The 24,744-nt window shown below is 38.7% G+C and overlaps 1 protein-coding gene and 1 long non-coding RNA gene across 4 annotated transcripts in view; both read right to left on the bottom strand.

The window, feature by feature from the left end:
* Positions 1–1,660: 1,660 nt before the first annotated feature.
* The window catches only part of rc3h1b (ring finger and CCCH-type domains 1b), a 28,124-nt gene continuing 5,040 nt past the window's right edge, over positions 1,661–24,744 (bottom strand). Inside the window, exons 4-19 of one of the 3 annotated variants that reach the window (XM_082173768.1) lie at positions 22,781–23,020; positions 21,795–21,970; positions 21,437–21,637; positions 21,198–21,330; positions 20,048–20,279; positions 19,720–19,959; positions 16,140–16,336; positions 14,322–14,740; positions 13,334–13,489; positions 12,723–12,869; positions 12,413–12,626; positions 11,562–11,652; positions 11,358–11,448; positions 11,108–11,275; positions 10,879–10,973; positions 1,661–6,497 (exon numbers count right to left, since the gene is read on the bottom strand). In XM_082173768.1, coding sequence (XP_082029894.1) covers positions 6,335–6,497; positions 10,879–10,973; positions 11,108–11,275; positions 11,358–11,448; positions 11,562–11,652; positions 12,413–12,626; positions 12,723–12,869; positions 13,334–13,489; positions 14,322–14,740; positions 16,140–16,336; positions 19,720–19,959; positions 20,048–20,279; positions 21,198–21,330; positions 21,437–21,637; positions 21,795–21,970; positions 22,781–23,020 — 2,963 coding nt within the window. In that variant the 3' untranslated portion in view covers positions 1,661–6,334. The remainder of the gene's footprint in view (positions 6,498–10,878; positions 10,974–11,107; positions 11,276–11,357; positions 11,449–11,561; positions 11,653–12,412; positions 12,627–12,722; positions 12,870–13,333; positions 13,490–14,321; positions 14,741–16,139; positions 16,337–19,719; positions 19,960–20,047; positions 20,280–21,197; positions 21,331–21,436; positions 21,638–21,794; positions 21,971–22,780; positions 23,021–24,744) is intronic. The other 2 variants (XM_082173770.1, XM_082173769.1) reach the window with 2 other exon arrangements.
* On the bottom strand, positions 7,465–10,872 carry LOC309501696. Its single transcript, XR_014206975.1, has 2 exons — positions 10,148–10,872; positions 7,465–8,794 (listed from the first exon to the last, which is right to left on the bottom strand). It is a non-coding gene; the product is annotated as an uncharacterized lncRNA (long non-coding RNA).

Genomic DNA, 24,744 nt, shown 5'->3' with positions numbered 1-24,744 from the left:
ACAGAATTAAACTGTGGCATTTACTGGATATCACTGAACTGTTCATCTGTGCTCCAGAAGTTGATGGACGGTCCTCCTGCTGTTCTTCCACACTCTGAGGGCGGGGGGAGAGATAAGAATACATTTATACTTAGATTTAAACTTAGATTTAGACTTAGATTCTATAGGCTACTCCACATAAAAATGTGAAAAAATCTGAATGTGTAGATTGTTTGATAGACACATAATGTTAACATTACTTCTGTAGGCCTCTCTGTGGCAGCAGAAACTCTTTATCCCCATGTGATGAGCTTTTGGTGGAGTACATACACTTTATAACACTATTTGTCATAATTTCTGGTGTATTGAGTAGGCGACTTACAACTGCCTGGGGTTCTGTTGGGACAGGAGGCTCCAAAAGACAGATATTACCATCAGAATCTATCGGGACCAACACAAATCCTAACCCAAAGTAAAATAAATGGAAATATCAAAAATAGCCTATATTATAAAAAATAACACATATGTAAAACTCTTACATTTTATGAAGGCGCTTGGATCTTTGGGACTGGCTCTGAAGTCCGTCCAGGAATTCCCTCAGCTGTAAATGCTGCTGCACTGCTAGACACTGGATGCTCTAGTTATTTAATATGTCACATGTTTGTAAAGTCAGGTAGCTTACACCCATGATATGCTCAAGCCTTACTTGACTGAATTATGTTTTTATATTTAAATTTCAGCTGCTGCCATGTTCTTTTAATGCCTGCAGGATTGCCCCTACATGGAAATTAAAATGAGGTTGAATAACATACTGTTCTTCCAGTTTCACCTCTGATATTATAACAGTTGGGCAAGTTACTTGTAACTATGACATCTTCAACAGTGTAATTAGATTAATGTAATAATGACTATCTTTAGAAATTATTGGTCTACTTATTACTAATTACTAAATCCCATATCAACCTCAACCACTTAAACAATACAAGGAGAGACAAGAAACAGCACTTTTAATGCTTTCAAATAAACAATATACAATTGCATGAATTCTTCTTGAATTGACCAAAGTGTGTAGAGGGAGAAGGTTACATTAAAAATATAACTTTTAAAAATGTATGTTAAAAATCCTATACAGAATTGTTCTATAGTCTAATACAATTACATCAGATTAAACTTTAAATTACAGAAGAATTAAGAGTAATCCCTTTAATTAAATTACAGTATTTAGATTACTTGGTAATTAATTACACCCATCACTGTATAACAGTAATTAAAATGTGAAGAAATATGAAGACCTCTTTTTGTCTGGCGCTGTTGCCATGGTGACTCATAATATCTGTGCTCCATTGATAATGGCTTTTTATAGTTGTGGTGCACGCGCTTAACTCAGAGTCAGTCAACTCAGAGTCGATTGAACTAACTCATTTCAGCTGTTCTGAAACCAAAAACTCAGAGTTTTCCATCTCAGGGTAAGTCAACTCAGAGTTCAAGTTTTAACTCAGAGTTGGTTGAACCTCCTTATTGAAACAGGCCCCAGAACTGTTTCAAAATAGTTGTGTGCATGATGCCTTCTGTGATGTTGAATTTAAATGACGTAAAAATGTTACATTGTGATGTAATGGTGTTTTCTGGAAGGGACTAAAGAACAAATCATTTTTATCAGCTGAAATGCAGAATACAAATGTTTTTAAGTTAGACAGACATTATATAACAGTTTCAGGTTATGTTTTAGTGTTGGTAACGTCCCACACAAACTTATAATCGTCCCACATTTGGTTTGTTTGATGGTGGTCACCCTAGTTACGCAGCACGTTTGAGCTTCAGCAAGAACTAACATTTACTTTATCAAAATCATTAAAGATTTTCACAAGTAAAAGATGAATTTGATTTAATAATAATAATAATTAACTAGCAAATCAGAGGGCAGAAGGCATGAAGTAGATTGTGTACAATAGGTTTATCAAAGTTTTGGTCCTAGAAATTTGCATAATAAATATATGAACAGAATTTTACAGAAAATGTTTGTTATGAGACAATAAATGTTTTAAAAAATGTGGTTAATTTTTTTGTAATGCATTGCCAAACTAGCATTCTTTTTTCAATGAGTTTATACCCCCAAAGGGGTGACGTATCCTGGGGCATACAAACATTCAAATAAAAAAGTCATATTTAAAAGAAATGATGAAGTTGCATTATTTGTGTCCTAATAAGATGGCAATAAATCAATTTTCTGATGTCTCTTTATGGTCCTGCCCTTTTTATGTGTAAGGACCATAAACTTCTAGTACAAGTTCTGTACAAGTTGTGTGATCAGTTAGATCACACGCGCAGCTTGTCCTGAATCAGGAAACATACCTGGATCTGTGTTCGAGTTTCTCTGAAGCCGCAGTGTTGGGACTGAAAGGAATCTTAAAAAAATAAAAATGAATAAAATAGCACAGCCAACACACATCTTTATAGCAGTGTTACCAATATTGTTTATTCCATCCCTCTCATTTAGAATCGTTGTACACAAGTTACATTTTCTTTTCAATATCACAGGTTCTGTTAAATTATTTTTTATTTAAATCTTGTCCTCTAATATCCAGTTTCACCTCCCTCTCCTTTTAAACAAACAAAAAGCAGATTGTATTATACAAAAATGCAAACCAATTTTCACACAGTGAATTCTTTTACAAAGTCATAAAATGGCGTAATAATGGCTACATCCACATTGGAGTAAGATGGTTCTAAACATTCCTTAATGGAGTATAATATATATTTATATATAAAACCTTTCCTTGTTGAAATTGAGCCTGTACCTTAATTTAAGAGATTTTACAAGACAACTTGGAAGTAATCATAAAAAAGCCATTACATTTCCCAAAAAAGTTAGGAATAAAACAAAACGACAAAAAATAAAGACAGCCATAACAGTGTTATAAGGTTCAAAATGAGTTAATTTGCATTTCATTTAAATGAATTCAACAGGTCTGTTCAAAACAGACACAATCCAGGCAGAGAAATGAATATCATCCATTAGGAACAGACCCATTCTCAAAGAAAATCACATTATTCTGCAATTTCTTACTTGAGGAAAAAGAACCTCATGCACAAAACTGTAAATGAGCCTGACTGAGTCGTTTCCCATAAGTTGCAATGTGTGGATGGGTTGACAATTTGTAAAACAAACAAAAAAAATATCCACGCCCGTAGTAATACGCTCAGTGAGATCACTGATCATTGGAGGGGGAAAAAAGTTCTACAGCACCCAAGCAAGTGCTAAATATTAAATTCAAGATAGCACATTCCCATACAATCCAAAGATTCAAATAGAAGCAGCATCCTGGCAGTGCATCACTGGAGAATGCTAACCGTCGCACAGCTTTGGGCACTCTGTGAAAGCCAAAAAAAATCTCAACACACCTGCCAAACGCTGTCGTAGCAGCGATTAGCATTGCGAAACAGAACGCTCGCCTTGCTAGCGCGTGCGCCTAACAAAAACGAAAGAAAACCCAACGCTAACCGATCCGGTGACAGGAGCGTGTTAGCCAAGCTCCTAAAAATTGTATGGGAAACAGCTGGGAGGAGGAAAATAAACAGAAATCCTCACCTCTGTATAAAAGCCTTGCCATTCAACTATTCTTAGTCACGTTCCTACGCCTCTATAGATGAGACGTCAAGATAAGCCGCTGGATTTAAACGCCTCCTGCTCACTTTTTAAGCAGTGAGCAATTGTTTTTTTCCCTTGTATAAATATAAATGGAATTCTCTGAGCGCATCATATCCTCCCGGTGTTAATGTTCCCAAAAATTTGAGGTGGCACATATTTGTGAGCAATATCTAGAAAGTTAAGTACATCTCCGGGTGAATCTCATGAAACCTGACGAGAACATGCCTGGGACATATTTCATCTCAAAATAACCACAATTTATTTACATTTTCATTCAAATCAAGTACAGCTCTCCATGTGTGTCGAATTTGGGGAAGTAGATGTGCTCGATTGTCATGAAAATGCCACAAACAAAACAAAAACCTGTTTTCTTTTTATCAAAATGTTTGGGTGAAATGTGACATGGCATGTTCTTATGAGTTTCACTTTAATAATTGTGCTACAACAAAGAGCTAGCCTTACGTCAGATTCACCAGAAAGGAAACAAGCGGGAAACTCGGTTGAGAAATCATAAGCTAACGCTACGTGGCGCATTTCAGATCAGGCAAAGCCTTAACTAATTCATGAGATCTTCAACAGCATGAAACAGAATCACTACGAGAATTCAGTTTCCTTGTCGAGGAGAGGGAGGACGTAACAAATTTAGCATGGAGAAAGACGCCATCCTGGAGAATTTGCTCAGCGAGTGCGATGGACATCACCTCGACAGTAAGGTTGATGTCACCTCGACGAGTGCTTGAAAAAGGCTGCGTGTGCTCTTTCACGAGCAAGAACATCAAATAATGACCGTGACTACAAGTCATCGTAATAAGAGAAATCATCTATATCACCACGGGTATAGCACAAAAACCACAAAAGATTACACGTTAAGAGGTTGCACCCAAAATTGGAGCTGTATATCATAGTCGGTCTCAAGAGACTAGAACAAAATGTCACACGTGAAGAATGTCATCACTATAGGAAGACTTCAGACTTCAAATACTCGTTCTCTTCAATTACGGGGCCTTGTTTGGAAACGGTCGCTGTGTAAACACGCGTTTAAGCCGAAAGCAGGTCGATGAACTCAATGGGCCTCGATTCATGCAACACTCGAGTCGCATTAAATTCTGCTCGTCTCATTTCTACAGAAATTCATAATCGTCTCTAATCGTCTAGAGTTGATTCCAAACTAATTTAGAGTTTATAAAGAGAAAGAGGAAACTTAAAAGACATCAAATAGCTCATCTATAATGAACATCTGTCTGGATTTTTATTTAAAGGGATAGTTAAGCCAAAAACGTTTACTCCCCCCATCACGTCTTTCAAAACCTGCATGACTGACATTATTCTGTGGAACGCAAAAGATGATATTTTGAAAAACAGTTTTTGCCCCTTTTTTTTAATATCTTGTTATACAGGTTTGGAACGGCATTAAGGGTGAGTCGACGACAACATAATTTATTATTGGTTTAACTATCCCTGTAACAAATTTCTCACCAAAGCAAATTTCGAAAAACTTTTATCTCGAGTGTCAAAACCGTAACGCACTCGTTCAGCGCTACGGGACCCGGCGTTGTTGAAACTACGCACCCTGGTGTATTTCTTTGCAGCAATTTAGTGGCGAGACCCGAATATGCAAACTCGACCAGGAGAGCCAAATATGCAACTTCACAGAAGTTAGGGAAAACTGATGAAATTATTTCCTAATAGGCTGTAATCTTACGAAGACTGTGGCACTGGGAGAAACATAAATCATCCTGACCACAGAGCTCTGAAGAACACAAGGGAAGTGAAGTGTTGCACCTCCGCGACTAAAAAGCACACACTCATGGAAAACATGGAAAAAAGTGCTCATTTTTTAAAGACATCTGTTTGCATTCTATAAAACAGAATGCTTTAGATACGTGTCCCCACACATTTACAAATTCCTTAACAGTTATATAGCCAAACCATTGATTAAATGAAACCTGACAACTGATTATATATATATATATATAAAGATATATCATCTCTCTCGTCCCCCTTGTGTCATCCAGAGCCCAATCGAACTGCCTTACAGCGATATACTGCCACGGTCGAGCGTCATGTGAGGAGACCCGTGTTAACGGTCCATAAAAATGGATTCATAAAAGGTTCTCCATGCTACTTTAAACCTGGTGAGTCAGATCATATTCAAGGCTGCAGAGATCCAGGGAGTTGGAACGTTTCGACAGAGTCCCGACCGCACCGTCGCAAATCAGCGACTTGCCCCGATGCTACAAATAGTGCGTTCGATTCTCGTTTGTATTCCACTAGTTTGCGTCGTCCTGTCTGTGCTAGCTTTTGGGTTGACTGTCCTTTCTTGATATACTGGGAACACAACAAAGTAAGCATTATTCAGATGCCCTGGTTTCCAGGCGATGAGAAGTCATTAAAACAAAAAGCTCATTCACAGAACAAAAAGAAAGAAAATTTATATCACGGCAGATACTGCTCATTTTCTAAATAAAACAACAGAGAAGTTTGTGTCGTGCATGCATGTAGCAGCATGCAGGTGTGTGCGTGTTCGTGTGTGTGTCCCTCATTTCAGCTCCGTCTGATTATTAAAAACGCCTCTTGCAAAAACTCTTGAAACTGGTTGAATTAGTCGAGACAAATTTCAAAGCCCTCCGAGGAGGAAGATCGACCTCTGGAGAGGTTGTCTGCGTATATGTGTGTGTGTGTGTGTGTAGGTGTGTGAATACACTCTTAAGAGCAAGAGTGAACGACCCCGTTCTTTTGAAGGTCTGAGCTACTCGCCGCTTGGTCAGCGGAGCAGAGGGAGAGAGAAGACGTCTTATTGGCCAGCGAGAGCATAGATCCACCCATACTACTGGCTGGCTTCATGCCACTGGATCCATTAGACACCTCGCTGTTGGAGAGAAGGGGAACAGACAAGAGAGAGTAAGTGTATTTGTGGAAACATTATTCAGACATGAACAGCAACAGGAAAACACAACAAAAGAGGCTGTTTAGGTCTTTGCTGATGGTAGCTTAAGGGAATAGACTGACAAGTAACAATGTCATGGTAAACGTGTAGAATGGAGACCATTCAAACTAGGGCTGGATTTTGATAATCGATTAATCTATTATTTGTTCATAGCTTAAAATTAACTTCCCATGATTAACAGAACTTATTAACATGATTATACAGCGTGTCTTTCACATTACATGACGTAGCAGACAACTAGCTGTCCAGTGATGCTCTGTTCATACAGCGGGGGTTTGCAGAGAATGCATCTGTAAGTCCTGAAGATGTGCAAGTGTCACTTCAGTTATAGAATGCGATTGTCACGCTCGTAAAAAAAAACTAAAACATAATGCTGCATGTATGCCACTGTATTGAGCGATGTTGCCATACTAGCTATTAGCATCTGCTCTATGGAGTCCTGTTTAGTTAGAAACATAACTTGGGATTGGGGATGAACATAAACAGTGAAAGGCATTAACACATTCCATGTTAAGTTGACATTGTTTCAACCTTAATTTTAAGTCTATATGATGTCATTTATTAAATACACCTGTTCAACTGCTTCTTAACACAAAATATATAATCGGCCAATCATAAGGCAGCAACTCAGTACATTTTGGCATGAAGACATTGGGTGTCTCAATCAGCTCCCAAGTTCATTGGTCAGGGCACTGATCAGAGTCGGACATTTTAAGGGCCTCAATTGTGAAATCCTATCAGTGCACACTGCACTGAAGTCCCACAATGCACTGTGAAAACCAGGGAGCATTGATGCTAACTAGGTTCCCTTAAAAAGAAGTTCTGAAGCACGAAACAAATCACATAAGCCGACTTACTGCAAATTATGACACACAATAGATGTTTAAAAAAAAATACAAACCATTATTTAATTATATTTCAGCATAAACATGCGTCGCTAGAAAGGTAATCAACATAATCTAGCTAACATATATAATTTATTTAAAGCTAAAATGCTGCACTAATACGTAACAAGCAAAGTGTTAAGACCTAAGAAGCCTTGGGAGCTGATTGAGACACACTCGTAGTCGAGATGTTCAAACTGAGCATCAGAATGGGGTAGAAAAGGTGATTTAAGTGACTTTAAATTTGGCATGGTTGTTTGTGTCGAACGGGCTGGTCTGAGTATTTCAGAAACTGCTGATCTACTGGGATTTTCACACACAACCATTCTCTAGGGTTTACAGAGAATGGGCAGAAAAAGAGAAAATATCCAGTGATATTTCTGTGGGAGAAAATGCCTTGTTGATGCCAGAGGTCAGAGGAGAATGGCCAGACTGGTTCAGCTGAAGACAACAGAAACTCAAATAACCACTCGTGACAACCGAGGTCTGTAGAAGAGCATCTCTGAACGCACAACGCGTCGAAACCTTGAACACGCATGTCACAAAAGCTCAAATCATCTCAAACTGGTTTCTTGAACATGATAATAGCCCCTTTCACACAGCAATCCCGTTAAATTACTGTAAAATTGGCAGAATGACTTGAAAAATACAAAAATGCTGTTCACACAAGCAACGGCATTCTGGCTTTTAACCAGTAACAAACCATTCACACATCAGCTCCAAAATACCGGTAAATTCTGTGATGTCAATCTTCAGAAGTGATCTTTAAACGCTGCGCTGTTCTCTTCATTCGCCCACATGAGAAGCGCTTTAGTTTCACTCTCTGTTCAATTTGACGTCTGAGTGACAGGCATTAGGGGATGATCAAACAGAGCGCATTTATGCTCTTAAAAACACGAGACGCACATAATAGTATCCGTAATGAATGGATGGAAAAGAAGGCTGGGCCTCGAGCACGGCGCGTTGAAAAAACGGTCAAATATGATAATCTTGAACATATTTAAATAGAAAAACTATTAAAAAGCTTACTGTAAACAGCGCTATGTAATCACGTCATCTCCATAAGAGCTTTATGATTGGCTCAAAGCAGACTTCTTACGTCAGCACGTTCTGACGTTGATCATATCGGCACATATGAATCATTGATTCTTTCTGTGTTCACACAGAGCACATTATCGGTAATTTACTGGTAATGTTACAACTTCCCTTACTGGTAAATTGCCGGAACCTATTTACCGGTATTTTTGAAAAGGTCCTGTTCATACATGATCTCTTACCGGTAACTTACCAGTAAAGACTGTCTGTGTAAAAGGGGCTAATGAGTTCACAGGGTGTCTACAGATATAAACAAGTAAAATTTAAGACTTTTTAAGACCTTTTTAATGCCACTTTGAATGAAATTTAAGACCAAACCTGTGATGGAAATACATATTATATTACATGCGTATTAGATTTTTAATTTGAGGGGGGAGTTTAGACTTTTTCTTTTATTTATTACATGTATCTGGCCTAAATGTATGCTCACTCATTGCATTTTTACAATGGGGTAATTTTGGTCTTAAGAATTTACACAACACAAGGAAGCTTGATTTCAATCTTTGAATTAAATTGAAAAAAGTAGCACAAATAAATACAATAGAATAAAGATACCAATAAATAGAAATAAAGAGAAAAGTTTTTGCTTAGGTCTAACACTAGTATTCAGAAATACAGAGACTGAATAAAGTAATCAAATGTAAAATAACACTGGGTAGTATTTTAGTCCTGACTAAATTAAATACATAGGCTATTAATCCTGATTCCTTAAAATGAAAGCTATGGTTTGTTGTTTTGACAACCAAATGAATGAGACACATATGGCTGCTGTCCCTTTAAGAGCTAGTGCACGGATCCTGTGTTCATTATACGGTCACGTGCGATTTATGCTTATTTAAGACATAACCGACTGTGTTTAGAGGATACTCACCAAGACCGAAATTGACATCATTTTCGCATGTTTTTGACTGTTAAAGCGATAAAATCCACGAAAAATTACTTTTGTTACCCACGAGCTGTTTGTGAGGCGGCTTTACTCTATGTGTGTGTGCAGAAAAAAAACCATCTCTCTCAGACAGCGCGCAAGTACTGAATAGTTTCAAATCGCGTGAATGTTTAATCAGGTAAAACTTTAAAAGACGTGCAAATGGTAAAGTTACTTATGATGCAATGCTGGCCCGATTATGCAAGTGACAATTCCGTCTATCCCGACTCCCGAAACGCGAGAGTGTATTTTTACCTCAGTATGTTTCTTCTGGGAGTTTTTTTGTTTGCCGTTAACTTATGCTCATTTGTTTTGATTTCTTCCTATAAAATCTATCACAGAGACAAGCAGCGCGAGCCTCAACAGCGTTACCAGAAAAAGCCTACATTATCATTATCAATAGCTGTTTATGTAATAAAATCTGAATCATTCTCGCGATTCGATGCTTCACTTGTTATTTGACGGATATTAGGTCCGTCAGACTGGAGAAATTTTAACGGTAACGTGACCAGAAATATTTAAGACCTATCGAATCTGAATTTAAGACATTTTAAGACTTTTTAAGGCCTTTTTTTAGGAAAACTTTATTTAAGACATTTTAAGACTTTTTAAGGACCCGCGGCCACCCTGGTTCACTAAACTCAAATGGCCTCCAGTGTCACCAAAACTCTGTGATGTGGAGGAACGGGGGATTCTCATCATGGATGTGCAGCTGACAAATCTGCAGCAACTGAGTGATGCTTTCATGTCAATATAGACCAAAATCTCTGAGGAATGTTTCCAGCATCTTGTTGAATCTCTGCCACGAAGAACTAAGGCAGTTCTGAGGGCAAAATGTGTCCAACCTGGTACTAGCAAGGTCTACCTAATAAAGTGGCTGGTGTATATACATACATATATTTATAAATATACAGGCTACAGTACATAAAAAAACCAATAGCTCCAATTAGGACTGCAAATAATTATTTTGATAACTGACTAATCTTACAATATAAGAAATTATTAATTGACTATATGGGTGATTAATAAAATGACTTAAATAAGAAGTAACAATATCATTTATATTTTTGTTCACTTGCATTAACTCCAACTTTATCTCAAAAAACAGGGTTGGTATCGGTACTTATATCATAAGAGAACGTACACATTACGTAACATTTATGTACATATTACGATACACCACATTATCACGATTGGAGCCTAAGCTGCACCAAACTTCTGGTTTCAAAGTTTATGTAGAAGAACTTTAACGCTGCAAAAGATGTGAACACAACGGTCACACATGTCTGTCTACTGCATGCTTGCGTAGAAAAACAACAGAAAAGTAGTGTAGTGGAATGAAAAAACACATTGAGTAAATGGCTCGTTAAATAGCTAGTAAACAAGTTTCCTCACTCACCCCAGTGCTAAAGAGAGTTCCTCCAGCTGGGCTTTATGGTCAGGCTGCCCGTTCTCAGTGGCCTTCAGCTTGTACTCATGGGCCACCTGGTTCTCCTTCAATCATAAAAACAGCTTCAGTGAGCTCATACTAGAATGAATGAGCACTTCAACAAAAAATAACCTCACAAAAACACTCATAACTGATACCATACATTTCCTGTTTCAATAACAGTGGCTGTTTGACTCACAATGGCAATTTCTCGGGTTCTCTTTCCGATCTCTCGCTCTACGTGATGAAGCTCCAGGCTGAGCTGCTCACTGGACACAGTGCCACCTGAAGACCACTTCCCCCCGGCCGCGGGCTGAGACGCCAGCGCGCACGCCTCCCTCTGCAGGAGCATGGAGTTACTGGCAGCCTGGCAGATATTCATATTAATGACCATAAGACCAAAGTTTTTAGTTGTGAGTCATGAATTAAGACGGATATTTCAAACACACCTCCATCCCGCGGGTCTGCTGACTGATCTGTTGGTTGACTTGCTGGAGCTCAATCTTGAGCTGCTCGCGTTCAGGAGCAGACATGGGCAGACTGGCAAAAACATGGAAAAAAAACAATGCTCAATATTCTTTTAACATTTTTGTTAGTAATTTCAGTGATGAGATCGAAACTGTTCTGGAAGTGTAAAAGGCAAGGGTAAGTACCGCTCGCTGAAGTGTCCCTGAGAGTTGATGCTCTGGTGCTGAGGGTACGACGTTCCGCCCCATCCGCTGTGGCTTCCATACGGATAATCTGCTGAGAGGAAAACAAACTTTACCAAATATAAAACTACAACTGCTGAAAAAGAAAGTCTACAGGAGCGGTCACATGATCACATCATTATTCATTGTTAATAGGTGTAGCGTTGTACGAAGTCACTTTCAAAGCAATCTATTTTCTGTTGGACATTGCAGCGAACCTGGGTGACCAACTTAAACATTAAAGGCAAAATTTCTGATCATTTGGATTCCTACTGAAATGTCTACGGAGATCATGACTGCACTTTAAATCAATAGTGTACACTGAGATTCAAGTCGCTTCTCGAACCAATACACTATTGAAATTCCGATAATTCAATCTTTAAATACTCTTTAGATGAATCAAATTCTGATCTCTACTGATCATTCTTGAAGACTAGAACATCATCACTCCTGCTTTATGATTCGGAAATAACAATTGTTTTTGTATTAAGTCTTATAGAGTCAGAATTGTGAGATAAGAAAGAAAGTTTTGCCACCAGAATTGGACTTTTTTTATATCTCACAATTGCGTAAAAAAATATATATTCAGAATTGTTAGTTTATATTCTGCAATTCTGGCATTATAACTTGAAATTGCGACTTTATATCATGCAATTGTGAGGGAAACTTTTTAATTTTTTTTTTTTTTTTTTAAATTCCATGGTGGAAGGTTCCATTCAAATGTACTGAAAAGTACCAAGAATTTTTTATTGAACCCTTCCATCAACCAGAAAACTTTCCATCCCTATATGACTATTATAAAGATCGCCAGTCACCTGTCATGTGTTTGGAGCCCGAGACCTGTGAGGACGCCATGGCCTGTACAGGCCCAGTGGTCTGGTAACCCGTTTTAGAGGTACGTGAAATGGCACCAAAAGGAGACACTGTGGGCAGAGGACCAAAGGGAATGATGGGATCGTCGTCTTTGGCTTCCGCGGAGCGCCGCTGGGTGTCCAGTGGAGGTTCACGCAGAACTTTTCCCTCTGCATTCTGTTGTAGGAGAGTACAGGAAGGAAACCATTAAGACCCATTACTTACAGTCTCAGTTGATGTGTGGAAAAACAAAGTATGATGTAGATCACTTGCCATCATCTCCACAGAATTACTGACATCTTTTGGTTTAGCATCCTTGGAGCCAATGTATGATCCTATGGTGTCACATGACCACGGGGAATACTGCCCAGCATAGTCCGGCTCCCGACTCCCAAAGGCTTTAGAGCCGTCCTCCAAATACTGCAGACATTCAGAATTCAAAACTTACGAAGAGCAATGTTGAGCATTATATTATGGAGGCTTGTTTCCAGCACGGATTAAAAAAAAATTTTTTATCTCACAATTTTTTATTTTCACTACTGCAAGTTTATATCTAGCAACTCTGTTTTTTTTTTTTTTTCTGCCACATAATAAAAATAAATAAAAGTAATTGTGAGTAAAAATAAGCTAAATAGGTCAAATTCTCACAATTCAGACTTTTTTCCAACAATTACGAGTTTCTCTCAAAATTTCGAGTTCATAATTCATAATTTAGTTCATATTTCAGAATTGTCAGATATAAACTCCAAGTCAGAATTGTGAGATAAAAAGTTGCAATGATCATTTTTATTTTTTATTCCGAGGAGAAAATAAGCTTCAGTGTTATATTCATGATCCATGATATAACTGCAAGCAAGCATTGGGGAATGTTGTTCAGGACTCACCTCCTGAGGGTAGTCGTTGGGGAACGGGTGTGTAGGAGTGGGGGAGGCAGCGAAGGGGGGAGGGGAGATGACTTTTCTCTCCTCCAGCTGGACAAGCAGCTCCTTGCGCCTGCGATGCAAGTCATCCAGACTGGGCTGAGAGCGGCTGTATGGATCCTGCCGAGGGAGAACATATAAACAACTGAACTGACTCGAGGTGCTTAAGGAAATCAGTGCAACAAGTTAACTTAAGTTAAATGATTTGGTATAAAAACGTACTAAAAATGGGCAGAAATTAAAAGTTGTATCTCTTAAATAACTTAAGACAATAAATTACAGAATCACTTGAAAAAGATTCACAAACACATTAGTTTCTATGTTTTGTGAAGTGTTTGAATGTTTTTAGAGTGCTATTATTCATTCATTACATGTTGTCAAATTGACAACTAATAAAAGTCTCATTAACCTAAAATATACATCACAGGAATTATTTCTGGTTCATTTTGAATTAGACAGAATGAAAAACTTTGCGGTTCGGTGAGGGATTCGTTTAGCACACAGTCTGATTCAAACCGCTAACTTAAAAGCAAGTTCAAGAGGGTTTCATAAATCCTTCTGAATGACTCAAACCGGTTCTTAAGCATTATGTGTCAATGAATCAGAGATTGCGGTTTGAGCTGGATTCTTCGTGAGGTGATATCATTTGCGGCCATTTTGGTCATGGCCTAAAGCTTTGCTTTATCTAAAACTAACATGACAGCAGTATGCAATGAGAGTGCTACATATGAAGAAATCATTATCTCTGCATACTGCTGTCATGTTAGTTTTAGATAAAGCAAAGCTTTAGGCCATGAGCAAAATGGCCACAAATATATATGTGCATGTGTGTGCGTGTTTATAATCATGTTCATTTACCTATTTCTACAACTTTATTTGAAACGTTATATGCATGCATATCAAGGAAAACTATTGTTTAGCATGCAAAAACTTTAAGAAGAACAGAACTCACTCTTATGTGGGACCTCATTTGGTGCGGTCCAGCAGGATAGTACCCGTCCGGTGGGTATCTGTCTCTGGATGATGTCTCCTGGGGGTGGTACAGAGAACCTGCAGCTCCTGATGGAGGGGGAGGCATAGCAGACGGGGGAACGTCCAAGGGAACCGGGCTCATCCTGACCAAGTCGTCTCTGGGAGGGGCAAACGGAGGCGGGGGAGCGGGATAGTGTCCGTGCCTGCGACTGTAATGGGGGGGCGGTCCATAGGTGTGGGCTGAGAAAGGGGGACCAGAGTGGTGGCCCTGATATTGGCTTTCTGGGCCGTAACCTTGGTAGGACTCTGTGTAAGGTGGCACTGCAGACTCGCCCGGGGGAGGCGGGTTACGGATGTAGCGGGGAGACACATACTGTGGTTGGTATGGGTAGGGGTTACCTAAAAGAAAACAAAGGTTATGAGCATTATGAAAAATCCAAATGCCCATTCACACTAAGACAAGTATTCATTCACAAATTTCATGCAATACATTTTAATTTGAATGAACAGCTGTTAATGCAATTGGTCAGACCAACACAAGCATTTGCATGCCGTCAATTTGACAGAGAGGTGTTTTAATCTCTCCTCCATCGCACTGCGAAGAATAGTGGCCAAACAATAATATTTGCATTTGGTAACATGAACAGATCCACTGCCATTACATAAAACTTTGACTTGATGGCGCTCACGAACAGACAATTTTGCTCAATTTCAGAGGAGGAATCCTGAAGCGGCTCTCTTGACTGGATTCTTGAATTTAGTCATGTTTGATAAACACCACAGTAAATAGAAAAAACTGAACGGCTGGTTGAAAACATGTAAATGGTGTTTGATTTTCTTCTCCGTGACAAGCAGGTGTCCTGAAACGGAGCGCATTGTGTACCAGGGTATTTCTGCCATTTACACATTGGTCTGCGCAAGGCAAGGCAAGGCAAGTTTATTTATATAGCACATTTCATACACAATGGTAATTTAAGGTGCTTTACATAAAAAGAATCATAAAATAATCACAACAAGTGCACAGACAAATCGCATGCGAAATCGTACCAAATGTTTGTGCCGAACATTCGTGTTGGGCCTTTAGAAGAAATTAGATGCATTTCTAGTCACAAATTATACAATAAATTGGTAACATATCAGTTATTAGCCAATATATTTTTAAATATATTATATCGGCCGACGTTAGACATTTAATTGTTCATTGTCATTTCTGTATCATCTAACGCTCATTCAAAAATAAACCTTTAAAAACACTACTTTAATAACCTTGTTAAATGTAATCTTTAGTAAATCTCTAAATTAATATCTATTATGCATACTGTACATTTTAATGTTGTGATTCTTAAATTTACAATTGTTGATTTTAGTTTTTAGCATTTAATGTTTTGATCCATTTAACAAATAAATACATTTGCAATTAAACTGAAGATTATGATGGGCTTAATTCCCTCAACAAACATTTACAGCTATTCATTAAACCCCAAGCTAACACAGTCATCAACTTGGACGTCCTGATAAAAGAAAAAAAAAATATATATTCCACTTAATCACTGTTAATCATGTTAACATTTTATTTTGATTGGTTGGTCGGTCGGTCGGTAGTACCCAGAGTGTATCTGTTAAAGCCATACGATCTAGTTAGGACACAGTATCAGATGAAAACTTCTTAACGATCAATTTTTGGTGAAACTCTGGGTGGCAACACTGGCATTAAAGACCTTCGAGAATCCCGGGAGCCAATGAATGACAAAATTCGTAATCTGTTCAGACAACCATCCATATGAGCAAATGCACTAACCTGCTGGGTACTGAGTATCATACTGAGATCCCGAGGCAGGTCTGGCTGGCTCTGGGTAGAAGAGCTCGGGCTGCTGTTGCGAGTACATCTGTGGCGCACCTCTGGGCACGACCTGCACCTGCTTGGGCATGGGTAAGTGCTCCGCCCTGTGGTGAGGCACAGGGTGGGGTGTCAGGGTCAAGCCAGATTTATCCAAACTGAAGAGAAACAAGAGGCAGAAATTAATCAGTGGTAACTTATGTTGTTACTGTTAAAGCCAAACCTATTATAGGCCCTATTATTCAGTGATACGTGGACAAAATCGCAGAATCCTTACATAATCATGGAATTTGACCATTTTGGGCAAAAAAAATAAATAAAATAAATGTACCTCTCAAAATAATAACAATAATAAACAGGAAGTTCAGACGACTATGGCAAAATTGGTATCTATTGTCTTGGCGTGACCCAAGTAATCTATTAAGACCCGTTTCATTACAATAGGCAAGCTGCTCCAAATCTTAACCAGTTTCATGATTTTTGGTCAAATTGTTCAGAAGTTATAAGCAGAGATGTAGCCTCACATCCATTTTGACATGCTCTTCGTTGAATTCGTTCGGGAGTTTATTGAGAACGGTTTGGTTTGACAAATCGGTCTAGGAGGAGTTCGAAAGTAGGTTTTTTGGAAAATTCTGAATGTTGGAAAAATTTTCATGATGGAAAATGACATCATTGGGTACAATCGAAACGTCTTGAACCAACGAATCAGAGGAAAATAATTTGTTTCTAGTCATTACGGTTCAAACGTTGAGCAAAAACATGAGTTAAAGGCTCCAAAATTGCTATGGTTAATGAATACATATTCGTATTGAACCGTTCGGTACGAGGCTTTCGGTTCGGTTTTCGGTACGCATTTTCAAACCGAACGTTTCATTGGACCATTTTTCCTGCTGACCAAAATTTAGTTATTTCAAATGTAGGGGCGTTGCGCGTGGCAAGCGCGCTCATAAGAGACGCCGGCGCGACCACAACATTGCCCAACATCAAATGGCAAACGTAATGCAAGCGGAACGAAACTGCTCGTTATTGTGTGGTTGAAGGACCGTTTATCAGTTTGGACCAGTGGAGCGCGAGCCGATCGTGATCATGTGACACTGTTACTACACAGCGCTAATAAGAGATCCAGTAAAGAAAGCATTTGAATTCGCCACAGAAGTAATGACATCGCTGCGAGATCTAGTGAGAAACATTCACATTTCTCCGTTATTAACAGATCAAACAGCGCTGACATGGAAACCAGGAAGAAACATTGTGCCATGAATGAACTATCCGGTGTCCACAGATCAGCAACATTCACCATGGATTTACTGTAGTAACACTAACTGCAACCATGGAAGTTTGGCAGGAATAGTATAGGCTATAATGCCTTCAAGTAACATTACGTCGGTTTTATTTTGACATTATGAATACAATTGCTGCCCTCAAATGTTAATCTGAACTAAAATAAACCTGTTTATAACAACGACAATATTACATTTCATTTTTTTCCAAGGAGCTGTTTTGTTTTATATGCTTCTAAGAAGAGTCAATTATAGCTCTAGAATTGCTCAAAGTAAAAAAAATCATACTTTATGATGTTAGTTTTAATTAAAAAAAGAAAAAAAATTCTCTGCCATTTCTTTCTTTTTGCTGTATCAAAAACACACCGAACCGAACCGTGACACAAGTGTATCGTATCGAACCGAACCGTGAATTTTGTGACCCGTTACACCCCTAGTCACAACTTTTTACTATACGGTAGTGTTGTCACGGTACCAAAATTTCAGTATTCGGTACCGATACCAGTGAAAATCCACGGTTCTCGGTACCAATTTCGGTACCAAAGCTTAATTTAGATTAAATTTACATAATTATATTAAAGTGTATATCACAAAGATGGAAACGTTAGTATTAAAAACACTTTACAATGAGATTCCATTTGTTAGATAACATTAGATAAAATGACCTAACAAAACAAAAACAATAGTTATATACTGTGGCAATTATTCTCCTTTAGGGGTTAATTTAAAAATACATTTTTAAAATCAAAAGTTAACATTATTTCTGTTAACATTATTTAATTCACAATGAATGAAGTGAACAAACATGACCAATCAAGTGTTTTGTATTAAGTAACATTCACAAACATTAATTAATGTTGTAAAAATATATTGTTCACTCAATGTGTTATGTTAGATAACGCATTCAATGATGTTAATGAATGGTATCTTATTGTAGCATTACCAAACTATACAGGAGATAAATTATGTTTTATTTGACTTGACTATACTTTTATTTAATCCAAAACTGTATTCATATTTAACTTTAAAAGGGCTTTTTAAACCTGCTAAGAGTTATCCAGCCAAGAATAAGACTAGAACTGCTTTTCTGACGGACTGATATTAATGACGGCTTTTTATTTCTCATCTCCATAAATATATCTAGTAGTAAAGCTAATGCAAGGGCTAGAAATCAATTAATAGGCCTATGTCACACTTCCTCGTCGTCATGGAGAGCGCAGTTCGCACAAGCGTTTGTACTCCCGTGGCGTCTGTCGTTGCTATACATCCATGGCATGAACGCACATGGAAAAGCGAGCGCGCCGCTTCTATTATGAGCGCGCTTGCCGCGCGCCATTTGAAATAACGTATCTGCACGCGCAAAAACATCAGCACCACATCAGCAGCAGCACCGCCGATCGCCATCAGCGCTTTTATGAAGAGGATGCAACTGCACGCGCTTCGGGCATGCACGCGCATCAAGTACCGGGTTTGAGAAAACCTGGTACCGTGACGTTAAAAAAAAATTAGTACCGACTTGGTACCGAAGTACCGGGTCTTTTGACAACACTACTATACGGTTTTATGGGCTGCCATAGACTCAAGAGCGGCAGGAGCAGCAAGAGAAAAAAGAAGACGAGGAAGACGACTAATGGATACAACCTTCAGTGCTTGGCCCATAATAAATCAATTAATAAATGTTTTTATATGCAAAATTTTTCCCATGTTTTAATTTGAACACTAAACTTCTGCTGTGCAGAACATTTTAAACGATTTTAAAGAACTGTTAATGCCTTAATTTGATTAACACCATTTTTCATCATTTTGTATTAAATCATAAATACAGAAAAATGAAAACAAAAAGAATTTCTGGAAAAAAAATTATATTTAAATGAAATTGTTAAAGTTTTAAGAATTCAATTAATTAGACATGCTTTTTGATCATTAAGATTTAATTAAACCATTAAAATTTAATTGAGAAAAATTAAAAGAGAAAAAAAGAGAAACATTTTTATTTTTATTGTTGTTGTTAAATTTGATAAGTTTCGTGCTTTTTGGTTACTACAATTTTATTTTAACCATTAAAGCAGAGTTCAGAAAAAAACTTTTATTAACTTTGAATTAACAAAAATTTGACAACAATAAATAAAATAGAACTGAATTTGGGAAAAAATTCAACATTTTGCTGTTGCTGTTTGAGTCGAAAGAATTCAGATACTAAAGTCATGACAGAAAAGCAAGGAACGAGAAGTCAAACATGGTTGACGAAATCAAATGCTTACGAGTCAGGTGGCGACCCAGGAGCACTGAGGCTAGAGTTATCCATCTTGGGCTTGAGTAAGAGCTCATATGTTGAGGGGTCTGTGCCTCTGGGGATGAGCTGGGGAAGAGGCGTCCCAGGACCAGCTACAATGCCGTTGGTAAGGGCCTTTCTCCCAGGCTCCAGTGGGATCACCTCCTCAGGCAGCAGGCCAGGGGAGCAGGGCACTCGCGCAGCAAGACGTTTGTTCATTTTACGGTACCTGTAATGCAAAAACAACAAAAGATACTCATTATAATGTATGTTTTTTTGTTTTTTTTACCTGACATGCATGTTACAACGTCACTCACTTTTCCAGCTCCTCCTGAGAATGAGCGAATGTGCAGCTAGCTCCTCTGGGACAGCCTCCTTTCTGCTTCATGTCTCTGCACATGTATGTCTTGTATTTGCTGTGCTGGGGAGGCTGCTGCGTGTCGGCGCCCTTCTTGCTGTGGTTCTGGATGAAGTCCACTAGGCCGTGCACCACCGTCTTTACCGCCACCAGCCCCTTCTCCAGCTGCTCCCAGGTGGGAGGAGGAGCATCTGAATAAAGATCAATCAAAGCAAAAATAAATCACAGAACAGAGCAGGCATGCATCATACCGCTCAGCTCTAATTCACTGGAATTCAATATCTTAGTATAACACAGTGGTTCTCAAAGTGTGTGTGTGTGTGGGGGGGGGGAACGAAAAGAAAACTAAAAGACTAAAAGAGCTGTGGCAAAGGCATTAGAGTGCGTGAATGGTGGTTGACTCTGCCAAATAAAGCAATAGCACACCAAACGCCAATTCTTCCGAGTCTTTCTTCTTCAAACCGTTGACTTGGCACCGTCTGAACAATAATTTTATGAAGATTTAAAGCCGTGTTCATTTTGGCAGCATATTTTGATTTAGTTTTAGTCATCTGAATTCTTTTTTTTTTATTCGACGAAATACAATAAGATTTTAGTCGACTAAATCTACAGTAGATTTAGTCGACTGAAATCTAACGGTTTTAGTTAAATTAAATATAATTAATCCTTATTAAAGCTATTAAAGAGCAGTGAATGCTTTACTTTTCCTTTTGTTTGATTAATATGAAGGGCAATGACGGCATTAGGTTTATTACGCACTGTCACTTTAAGACCGAATGTGTGGATCCAAATGCACATCCGATATTCTCACGTTCTAAAAAGACATAACCGACTGCATGAATACTCTCCAAAACTGATATTTCCACATAAAGTTGTGTGTATTTGTCCATTCAAACGCGAAAGAGAGCTCAATTCTAGTTTTTGTCATTTAAAACTCTTTTATTTAGTTATCATCTCGTTTTCGTCTGTGAAAAAATGGCGTTGATAAATTATTGGTCAACAAAATTAACACTGATTTAAAGGGGGGTGCGACATAATAATTGAGAGCCACTGGTATAACACAAATATGCTCAGTCCATCATAATGGGTTGGTCTGTCTTTTAGCAAACCTGGACTGGGGTCAATGTTAGCGAGCAACTCGAGGTGAGGTCTCAGCCGGTTGAGATTGGCAGGGTCCCCCGTCCTCTGCAGTGCGATGGTCAGCTCCTGCACGCTCTGAGCAAAGGACGCTGGGGTCTGCAGCTGAAAGAGAAGCATATCCATCCATTATTCTGAGACATAATACCATTTCTGGAATTTGAAAGGATGCAGGAAATTCTCAAGCCGTGCAGACAGACGGGCATCACACCTTGTCAATGATGGACTGCATGTGTGACTTATGAGACTGATCTCCATACAGCAGAGAGGACCACTGATCAGGGGCGATACGGAGCCCTCCCTCCATTGCGATTTGAACGATTTGAGAGTCGTGTTCCCGCCGAAGTGCCTCGTACGTGCGGAACTCCTCTTTCAACTGCATAAGCGATGAATCCTCATCTCTCTTAGTCACCTACGATTCACAAGAGACTCAACTGAAACCTCTGAGCTGTTATGGTAATGAATGAACTCCCATCAGATCTGAATTACAAAAGAAAAACTACAGACAAACTCGTAAGATGCATGTAAACAGCTCGGGTGAGATCGAGTGCAAAATAGAGGACAGCTACCTTGAAGCAGGAGGCACGGTAGAGGAGCTGAACTACATGTCCAATACTGGTTTTGGAGGCCTGAGGAAATCTCGGTTCAAGTCTCTGGACCACAAAGAGGACCAGAACCTTTCTAGAAAGAGCGGATCCGTCTTCCAAGGCCAACAGCACCAGCTTTAGTGCCTCCTCCTGCATGGCTGTTGATTAAAAAGAAACAAAAAAGGGTAGACATAAGACACTAGAACTCTACAAATAGGTTAAACGACCAATTAAGGCCTGTTCACACCAGGACAAATATTCACTGTGAAAATCTGTTGAGATAAACAATTAAATTTTTTAACTATTATTACATCTGTCTAGACTGACATGGACAATTTAGTTTTGTTTTGCAGAGAGGGGTGTTCTAATCTCTTTTCCATCACTCTGTGACGAAACTGACCAATAAGATTCATGCTTTTGATCCCATTCCATAAATATTTGACTTGATGGTGCTCACGAACAGTCTATTTTGATCAGCGACAATGAATAGACCCTTTTCACAGACTGTGATGACGTGTTTACACAGTTATTAACATCAGAAATCGATCTAAAATAAATTTCTATTTAAATGTACATTAATAACTCTGTACTTTATGTTCTATTACCTTGGCATGGAAATACAACAGCTAAGGTAGTAAAAGCACATTTTGACATTGTTCTCTCTTCTGACCATGGTGATCAATCTCTCGATATATTTTTCCTCTATTTGTAAAGCCCTATTTGTTGTTTTTTCCATTCACTACTACAGAAGTATACCAAACTATGGCTACTTCCGCTTTTGAGAACACTGGAAATGTGAAAAAGGGTCCATAGCAGAGGAAGAATTCATAAGGACTCTTTTGCTCTTTATTCTTGTACTCATCAGATGTTTGTTTTTTAATGCACTGGAATGTACAGACAAATCAAATCAAAATTTCTGTGGCAAACATTTATGTTGGTGTGAATAGGTTTTTAAAGTGTAATCTTACCGGGGCCCAGGAACTGGCAACCCCTGGCTCTCACGGCAGCCCACAGGTTGGAGGAGAGCTGCTGGGGGTTTTGGTGCTGCAGAATGAGCTCCGTAACTGTTCTTTCGCCCAGAGAGCGGGCCGCCCGCATGGCCCTGACCCGTCCTTCCTCTTCCACCAGCTGACAGTGCACCAGAGTCACCAGCTTCCTCTGCATGGGGCGGCTCAGCATGCTCTGAGCAGCATTACTCAACCCCACTCCTAAAATATGATAAAAAAAATGTATTTGGTCATAGGGCTGGGCGATATATCGATATATTTTTTAAATGCGATATGGAATTAGACCATATCGCATATATCGATATAGTTCAAATTTGCGCTGTGATCCTTGCTCCCCGCTCCTCCTATTCCACTCTGCGTGAGTGTTTAGAGCATGTTATGTTATGAGAGGCGAATCATGACTACTTCAGAAAACCCAGCACAATAGGAACTACCAGGCAGTGACATAAGTGTACGCTGAGATAAAGTTTTTCACCTCAGAGAAACAGACTTTCTTGTCCTGTCAGCCGTTATCCTGTTCTCGTAGCGCACACTCTTCAATTGCACGCGCAAATGCGGCGGCGCGCGCGCTGTATCGCCTCACTGATCAAGTGCAAAAGAAACTACGAGCATGCAACGCCGTTACGTTGTAAATTACACGAAATAAAAGTAATTCAGGTATGATTTTCATTCTATTCACCAGGAGCAGTTTCCATGTTTCATTAACAGTTATTGTTAATATTGTGTATTCACCATGGTAGCTGTCGTTTCCATATTAACCCCAAAATGGATATTTTTCTTTGTGTTTTTTTTTATATTTTTAAATGACTGTAGTGGCTCATACCAACATTGTATTAACAAAAACTAGTATATGTATGTATGTATTAGGGGTGTAACGATACACCAATGCCACGGTTCGGTTCATATCACGGTTTTGGAGCCACGGTTCGGTTCGGTTCGGTTCTGTTTGCTGTGGGGGCAGGGTTCATGGCAGGGCACCAGCAATAATAGCGCTAGATTAACTTTAACTTTATTAACTGAACTTTATACAGTGGCTTCAGCCTTTCTTTAGAGCACTTAGCACACCTGAGTTAACTAAAATGAAATAAATGCCTCCACTGACTAGTCAGAAATAAACTGCACACCTGAGTAGGGTTGCCAACTTCAGAAAAGTAAAATGCGGGACAATCGTGGTTCTTTATAGGAAAACAAGGGACACTCAAAATATTTGTACTGCATCGCACAATGTACATCATTTCATTGTCTGCAGACAGTTAAGTATATGTTTAAAAGGTTATCAGACAAACACATTTGTATTGCTTAACCTATTTATGTACAATTTAATTCTAAAAATTATTGTAAAGTCATACAAACAAAATGTCACATTACAAACAAACCATCAATCAAAATAACAGCATTTATCTGAAATAGAAAGCTTTTTTAACATTATACATAGGCCTACAGTTCAAAAGTTTGAGGTTTGTAAGATAATTTTTTGGGGGAAAGAAATTAAAGAAAGTAATTGCCTACTTTTATTCAGCAAGGATGCATTACGTTAATCAAAAGTGACAGTAGCCTACATTTATAGTGTTACACAAGCTTTCTATTTCAAATAAATATCTTATGATCTTTACATTCTTCATAGAATCCTGGGGGGGAAAAAACAAACCAGTCTTAAACATTAATAATAATCAGAAATGTTTTGTGAGCATATTATTCCCTCAGGTAGATTACATGTTTTCTTGCGTGGCTGGATGTTGGACTCATGAACAATAATCACGTTGTTTGCATTCGCTAAAATTGATTTGCCGAAATCAAAACGTGGACAGTGAAAAGGAATTAGCGTTAGCGCGAGACGAGTCCGGCTTGAAGCGGAAGCGACCAGACGGCAGAGGATTATGTTCGCAAAACAAACAATGATTTGTCTCAAAACGATGATTAAAAAA

The sequence above is a fragment of the Leuciscus leuciscus genome, assembly GCF_965113295.1.
Source record: "Leuciscus leuciscus genome assembly, chromosome: 6".
NCBI classification, from domain to species: Eukaryota; Metazoa; Chordata; class Actinopteri; order Cypriniformes; family Leuciscidae; genus Leuciscus; species Leuciscus leuciscus.
The sequence above is the reverse complement of the archived record's forward strand: the minus strand, read 5'-3'. Positions and strand labels throughout refer to the sequence as shown.